This window comes from Myotis brandtii, unplaced genomic scaffold (assembly GCF_000412655.1).
Source record: "Myotis brandtii unplaced genomic scaffold, ASM41265v1 scaffold132, whole genome shotgun sequence".
NCBI classification, from domain to species: domain Eukaryota; kingdom Metazoa; phylum Chordata; class Mammalia; order Chiroptera; family Vespertilionidae; genus Myotis; species Myotis brandtii.
The window spans coordinates 4,671,589-4,679,597 of NW_005354673.1; the positions used below are offsets into that span (position 1 = coordinate 4,671,589).

At 56.2% G+C, this 8,009-nt stretch overlaps 1 protein-coding gene across 3 annotated transcripts in view; it reads right to left on the minus strand.

Moving 5' to 3' along the window:
* Positions 1–446: 446 nt before the first annotated feature.
* Positions 447–8,009, minus strand: part of TMEM63C (transmembrane protein 63C) — a 66,711-nt gene continuing 59,148 nt past the window's right edge. For 2 of the 3 annotated variants that reach the window (XM_005860172.2, XM_014534719.1), the window contains 3 exons: positions 7,076–7,185; positions 5,656–5,724; positions 447–3,179 (listed from right to left, as the gene is read on the minus strand). In XM_005860172.2, coding sequence (XP_005860234.1) covers positions 2,979–3,179; positions 5,656–5,724; positions 7,076–7,185 — 380 coding nt within the window. In that variant the 3' untranslated portion in view covers positions 447–2,978. Of the gene's footprint in view, positions 3,180–5,655; positions 6,402–7,075; positions 7,186–8,009 lie in introns of all 3 variants that reach the window. The other variant, XR_001360910.1, reaches the window with a different exon arrangement.

Below are 8,009 nucleotides of genomic sequence, written 5' to 3' on the forward strand. Positions count from 1 at the left end.
ACCCCCCGCCCCAGGTGCAGCCCCGAGCCCTCCTGCCTCGCTTTCTGGGGGCTTCCATCTGAAATCCTCATTGTGTTACATCCGGTTTCTAGTCTGGCCAACAGCCTCTCAGGGCCCAGCCCTCACCCCGGGGCTCCTGCTGCCCAGGGAGGCTGCCGAGGGCTTGCTGGGTAGGTCACAGAGCAGAGTTCTTTATTGCTCAGGAAGCTCTCAGGGGACCCCAGCAGAAAGAATGGGCAGATTCACGTCCCCTCTCTTCAGCAGACCAGGCGCACTTGTCAGGCCTTGCCTGGGAGGACAGGGGCCACCATAGGCCTCAGGGGGAGGGGGTCCCCAGGGGCCAGAGCCATGAAGGTGTGGTGCTCCATCCCCATGAGCTCATTCCTTCCAGGTGGAGGGAAGCCGCTGGCGGGGTGGGGCCAAGGCAGAGACACAGGCAGCAGAGGTTGGGAGGACTGTTTATTCAAGGCACGGTCACAGCATTGATAACAAGAAGGTTCGGCATTCTGGCACATTCCTTCAGTGGTGTGGCCAAGGGAAGTCATACCCCTCACGTGGGTCCCCAGAGGTGGCAATGCTGCTGATAGGCACTTGGCTTCCAGAAGCGTCTGAGGAAGGGGCAGGCGTGGAGCTGCTCTAGGCTGAGTGGGGCACTTCTTGAAGGCTCTATACCGGGTCCCCCACCCTGGAGGCAGCTCCCTCCAGAATGGGTCAGGTCTGAGAGGGGTGCAGTGGGGTAGGTGGAGGCCAATGCGTGAGGCAGGAGCGGGCTGAGAGCAAGCTGGTGTGGGGGAGGTGCCTGGATGTGGGGGGTCAGGAGCCAAAGCACATCCCACCCCGCACAGTGATGGAGGGGGGTTGAGCAGCTGTGGTGGGGCCTTGCCAGTTGCTCTGGGTCTCCAGGAAGGCTAGCGAAGTGAGGACTCCGGAACTTTCCTAACATTCGCGCGCTGCCTTCTCTCAGAACCAGTCTGCACTTGACCCCAATTCAGAGGGGGAAGCCCCCTCTCCGGACACACTGCCCTGTCATCTGCTGTGACCCTTTGCATATGCAGCTTCCACAGGCTGCCAGGTGGGCAGGGGAGGAGAGAGGAGAGGTCGGTGCCCAGTGAAGGCGAGCCCACAGGCCAGCTTTTGGCAGGACCCCCCCCCCCAAAAAAAAACCCAACAACACAAAAAACCACTCTGGGGGGCAGGCAGTGCCTGGAGCTCTCTGCTGGGGCCCTGACCACCCTGCTCTGGAAAGGACCTATGCTCTGGTGGCTGGTGGAATGCTCAGGGGAGGGGGCCTGGGGTTATGAGGGACTGACTGGGTATAATTCCCTCCTTTTCTGAGCTGGAGTAGGAGGGGGAAGCCTGCCTCCTCCCTAGCAGACTCAAGCTCTCTGGAAAGATCCCTCAAGCCAAAGTCTGGGCCAAGGAGAATCTCTGGGTGAAGCTTGAAACTTCTGGAGCTGGGATGTGGGCAAGGATGAAGCAAGGACATAGTTCAGGGTCACCCATGAGCCTGGGACCCAGCGAGGGGCCCCGGGGCCCACCTTCAGCAGGTTGGCTGCAGGGGCCCCGGCCTTTGGAGGAAGGAGCTCTAGAGCATGCAGACGCCATTCGACTTGGCTCGTTCTGGTCCACGGAGGCCCCCGCTGCCCCTTCTCTGTGTGCGCATCTGCTGGGCCGCCTGGTAGTCCTGATGGGGACCTGTCCCCGGAGGCAGAGGCCTGCACCCCCTGCCTGGGGCAAAGGTCCTGGGTGTCCCCAGCACTGGTTCTGCTCAGGATTTGGCTCCAGGCCTCAGGAGGTGGCAGCTCTGGGAGGCAGCCTTCCTCTGCCAGAAGGGGCTTCTCTGGAGGTCACAGCCCCACCCCAACCCACTCCGTGCCGGGCCTCAGCAGTGTCATAGCCAGGACCACCCTGGAGACCACTTGAGTCTTCAGTCCAAGAACAGAGGCAAGGTCTTACCTGGAGGGCGGGGAGTGGCCAGGGCCTTCGGTTTGAAGCATGGGCTCCTTACCCCAAGCTGCTGCCCACCTCGGCCACACGGGGCCCAGGCGCTGAGGTGGGCATGAGGCAGGAGCAGTTCTCAGGGGCCAACTCCTTGGCCTGTGGGGTCCTCTGATTAGGCCCTGGGGCTTGGGGAGCTGTGCCTGGTTTCCCATCGCCCGATGTGTTGGGAGAAGACCCCCGCTCCGTGAATTCTCCCTCTGCCCCTCCCCCCTCAGAGTAACAGCCGAGGTTTGCCTTTATCAAAATGCACACAGGTCCTGTTTAATGAGTCCTGAGTGATCGTGTCCCAGCGACTCTTACAGGAATAGAAAGGGGAGGGTCTCTGCCCTGCTGCCCCGGGGACTTCTGTCGGGGGCAGAGGAACAGGAGGGCCTCGTCGCCTTCTCTCTAATCTTGGGTCTCAGCTGCCCCTTGCCCGGTAGAGGCAGAAATGTCCTCTTTACAGAACCCCCTGCAGGGGAGGAAGCCAGGGTGAGGTGGTTTCTGTCTTGTCCACGAGGCCCAGCACACGTACCTTTGCCTCCTCAGAGGGAGGGGCCGGGAGTGGGGCAGGGTGGGTGGGAGCAGCAGCAGAAGCTCCGTGGCAGGGCAGCGAAGACCCCAGGGAGTCGTCAGCGGGCTTCTTTCCGCCTCTTCCCTTATGCACACGTCTCTCCATCTTGACCCCAGGAAGGTCCCGAGCCTTCCGGCTCTGTGTCCAGGGCTTCAGCCACCTCTCCCAAGGCATGGCCCTTGCCTGTGTCCTCTACCTCATCCTGGGGTCCCTGTGCACTGCCCAGCACCTCCCATTCTAGCTGGTCAGCAGGCCGGGGCCTCCACGTGGCCAATGGCCAGATGGGCAGACGTCTTCCTCAGGCCTTTCCGAAGTCTGCAGGAAGTCGTGGGGAGGTCCGGGCTGCCCTCTGCCTCCCCCGGCCTGGCCCTCCCCTGGCTGCCACTCCCAGCTGGAGCTGCCAGGGCGAGGCCTCGGGTCCTGGTCAGTGGTACTGGCTCGGGCCCTCCAATTCCAGGCCTTCCTGGAACTGGGCCGAGTCCAGCTCCCTCGCAAAGCCCCTCACACCACTCTCCTCTTCTCCCTCTTCTGGCGCTCTGTTCATGGTGCCGTAGGTGTGCTGGGCGGGCGAAGAGGCTGGGGTCAGGTTCATCTCTGGCTCTTGCAGCACGGTGGCCACATACAGCTGCTCAGGACAGAGAGGGGGAGATCGAAGTGAGGTCACATTTGGGGCAAGATCCTGGACACACCCTTTACCTTACGCCCTACCCCCAGAGCCTCTGGCCCCTCGAGCCACGGTCCTTCTTCACCAGCTGCCCAAGTCCTGGCCATCCCCCTGCCCAGTTGCTCTTGGTCATTTAATGGGCATCTACAAGCTCCCAGGCCTAGTCAGTGCATTGTTCCTCCAGCGCCTGTGCCATTCATTCTGGGTGCCGGGTCAGGCTGGGCCCGGGGGGAGATGCCAGTAGGCTGGCCTGTGCTGCGGTCTGGGGAGACCCTCCCCCCGTTCCTGAGCTAGTGACTTTCTAACACAATTTCAAAGGCGCATCCACAACTCCCTCAGGCTGGGTCATTGGTTGGGAATCAAGATTTGAAACCGAGACTGTTAACTGAGGTCTTGGTCATATGACCTGTCAAACCCAGGAAGACACACAGGAAGTACTAGGGATAGCACTTGGAACGGCTTTCAAACCAACTCCTTATTTTAAAAGTAGGTAATTATGGGATAGAATTAAGCCCTTCCTGTAGGAATTCATTTCAGTGAAACCAAGCAGCCCTCGCTGATGCGGGAACAATTTCCCTACAGAAGAGTCTAGACATCTGCTTAACGCCAAAGCAAACCCCACAGATGACCTGTTGGCGGTAAGTGGGGAAATTGTAACCGAACAATAGAAGAAGCCAGCTGTCACCCCTGATCAGGGAGTCACCTCAGCACCATGAATGGGAGTAAAAGGGACATGATGCATCTGGTATGAGGCACAGTGCTGCCTGGAATGTGGTCTGGCACCTAGTGTCGAACTGGCATCTATCAAGCCTTTGGAACTAACTTCTAGTTTTTAGGAACTACAGGAGACAGTGGAATTTGCTGTAAGAAACAGAAAAACCCAGAAGGTGGGACATTCTGCAGGACTCCTGGCTTGGTTTTTCCAACGAGCATTAAAAAGGGAAGGTGCTAGAATTAAAGGGACATGCATAAGGGCCGGATTAATGGGGCACAGAGAATGGATTCTTTTGGACAAGCTGTGAAAGATATTTCTGGACCATGGGGGACAATTTGAACATGGACTGAGTATTTGAAGAGGTAAAAATTTATATGGAAAGATGGGGATCGTTAATGAAAACATGAGTTATATATCGGTATACAGTATTATTTCACTTTAGCAAAAATTTTATATATGGAAGATTATAACTTAGGTATCAGTGCTCATCTCTGGGTGGTGAAAATATGGGCTTTTTGTTTTCTTATTTTTGCTTAGCTGTTTTCCCCCTTAATATCTGCATATACCACTGTTGCAATGACGAAAGATTAGAAAAATCAATTCCAGTAATTTTTATTTTTAAGCTCATGCTTTAGAGTCAGACCTGGCTCAATCTTTGCTCTGCATTTCCCTGCCTTGTAGCACCCTGGGGGTCTAAATTAATTGGCCTTTTTGAGCCTCAGTTTTCCCATCTGTAAAATGAGGATAAAAACCCTTACTGTGTGGGTTTATCATAAAGAGCGAGAGCGAGAATGGAGGAGTTCTGCGCACCGGGGTGCGCACGTCCAGCACGGGTGTGCCTGCACGTCCACCTGCTCTGCCAGGACTAAAGAGCCTGCTCTCCACCGGGCCCTGCCGCCCACTCTGAGTTTCCATCAGGCTGTCTTCGGTTCCCCACATGTTCCCGATCATCTCTTCCAGGCCTTTGCATAGGCTGATCCTCTTCCTCGAATGCTCTTCCCCCACACCCTATTCCACCTGCCAACCCTGACTCCCATCCTGGGAGTGAGATTAGATCTCCCCTCCTCCTCCGGGAAGCCTTCCCTGAGTGCCCTCTTCAGTGTTCCTTCAAGGTGCTCGGGCTTTGGCCTCAGTGGCCCTGCATCCATACTTGTGGCTGGGAGGTGGGTGAGTGCTCATGCCCCTCTAGGCTGAGCCACCGTGTGGGAGCCAATGCCCAGCCTGCTGGACCCCTGCACTCTGAGTCCGGCCTCGTCTCTTCACATGCCGATGGGCCCGCTCATCTGGCGCTGCCCCGGCCTTACCATTCCGTCCAGACCTGCAATAGCTCCCTGTAGCTCTGTCTGCGCACCTGTGCCCTTGGAGGCAGCCTTCGCTCCTGAGGCCGAGCCCCAGCACGTCCCTGCGTCTACACGACTGAGCTCTCTGTGGATGTGTCCGAGTTCACCCTGACCTCTATCTTCCTCTTTGACTTTCTTCTAGAGATTGTTGAGTTAAACATGCCTCTTCCATCTTCCCTGCTCTTCAGCCAGGGCCACGGCAGCATTTGGACCTGGGCCAAATCCTGCTGCATCAGAGGAGGGAGCCCAGGGAGGGGGGCCCGTCTCCTCCCCAATACCCAGGGCGGGCACTAAATGCTGGTGCCCCCACAGTGCCACTGGAGTAGCCCCCCTCTAGGCATCCCCTTCTGACCTGTCCCCCGGGGAGAAGGCATTGACTCACAAGGGAGGTGGGCGTGGAGGAGGTGCTGCTTGGCTCCATGTCAAACACGGTCTCCATCTCCTCCTCTGGCTGCAGCAGTGGGGAGAAACGTGGAGGGTCACAGAATGGGGGCATCTGCCCTTTGCCCTCTCCCTCCCCACGTCCAGAGGAGCCTGGCCCTGGACCTGGGCCCATTGCTCCCTTTGAACTCAACTGATCTGCTTTCCCAGACCTGCAGCCCAGCTGAAGCCAGGGGAACAGAGAGGCGACTGGGATGCTAGGGCGACCCTCCAGGACGCGCCATTCCCACGGGCCACACTGGGGGAAGAACGTAGGTTTGGGATCGGGGTTCAAAGATGATTCTGCTTTGAGTCTAGGAAATGCCTTTATTTCAAATCTCTCTTCTCCCCCCGAGAATTTCCCCCTGTAGCTGGAACGCATCCTAAACCACTATGGTCTAGGTCCCCTGCCACCTTCCTTCTCCAGAGGGGACACTCGGACAACACGATCACGTGGCATCGTTGTATTGGGAAGACAGAGCCAGAGGTGTCACTCGCTAGCCTGGCACTCGGGCCAGGGGATGGAGGAGGGGGCCAGGAAGGGAGGGCAGTGAGGGCTTGTGCCCAGGGTCCCAGATACGGCAGATCCACTAGAAGCAAGAGGCTCCTCTTCCCAGAGGCTCCCTCCTCGGACTCCGCCGGTGCCAGTGCTTCAGATCAACTTACTTCTTTTCGTTACATAAGTGCATTTTAAAAGGGAACACTTCACTAGTATAAACAGAAAACTTGTGTCAGTTGCTATAAGCAGAAGAAGAAATAAATAGGGACCCACAGGAAAATAAACGTGTAACCACGAGAAAGCATGTCAGGGCCCACTGGAAGTCCTTCCAGCGCTCACACAGATGCCTGCCTTTGGGAAATGCTGGTGAGAGCGCACAGCGTTGCTGGCAGGGCCCTCGGTGGGCAGGGGTTGGCTCCCTGCTCTACTGACTAGGCTGGGCCCCACTGGCAGAGCGCGGAAGGAGTCACGGGGCCCAGAAAGCCAGGCGCCCCTCCGGACACCCTCAAGGCCAATATGGTGGAACTCCTAAAAGTGATGACTACCTCGTCCCCAGGCCACTGTCCTTCACTACCCCTGCCCTTCTGCTTTACTCCATCCTCTTTTAGCTCGCCAGCCCCTGGGGTGGTGCTCCCGGCTCAGTGCTGAGCAGCTCGCACGGTAGGAGGGATGGGCCAGAGGCCTGCTGTTGGGAGGAGGTGTCAGAGGGGAGAAGGGGAGAGGACAACTGTCTTCTAAATATCCCACCCTGTGAGGGGAGCAGTGCAAGGGACACACACACACACACACACTGAGTTTGTGCACCCCATAGGAGGGTATCCTAGGGCTCTGTCCCCCAGGGGCTGGGGAGAACCAGTGAAGGAAAGGCAGGCTGGCAACTCACCTCATAGTCTTCTGTCCTCGGAAGCCTCCCTATAAGAGTGCCCAGGAAGGCGATTACCATGGAAACGATAAGGGAGGCGAGGGAGAAGATGGTGATGCTGTGGAATGAACCTGCCAAGGAGAAGAAAAGGGGTTGGTGCTTGAGGAACGGAGCTGTGCCCATTAAACATGTCCCTCTCCGCCCGTCAGTCACCTCCTCTCTCACAGTCCCTGGGAAGTACCTTGGAGTTACTCGTTTGTGCCACTGCCCCCACTTACAGTCTGTGACCCACACCTTTCCTGTGAGCCCTTTCCAAGTGCGCACGCACAGTGATCTGTGCTAAGGGCTCTGAAAAGCAACCCAGAACTCAAAAGTCATTTCTGTTGCCCTGGCTGGTGTGGCTCAGTTGGTTGGGGCATCGTCCCATGCACCAAAAGGTTGCAGGTTTGAGCCCCAGTAGGAGCACCTGCAGGAGGCACCCGATCCATGTTTCTCACATCGATGTTTCTTTCTCTCTCTCCTTCTCCCTCCCTCTCTCCATTTAAAATCAATTTAAAAAAGAGAACTATTTATAAAAAAACAAAACAAAAGTAAAATAAGTAAAAGTCATCTATGTTTTGCTTGGTGCTATTTGGTAACTTTTTTAGGGTAGCAGTTAGTAACTAGGTAAATATTAAAGATCAGTCTTTACGTCACTACTGCATAGGGCTTATACCTATGTGTTTATAATAGCAAACAATGGTAAACAGCACGGATCTCCAACAACGGAGAACTGACTAAAAACTGCTGGTTTAATGCAGCCAGTAAGAGGCATGAGCTCAAATAGTATTTTAATAACACAGGAGGTTGCTCAGAACATAATGTTCAGTGAAGAAACTTGGGATACAGGACTGAATGTTATAAAGAGAATTTTGAAATTTCAAAAAGCAGCAATAAATCTATAAACTCCCTCCCT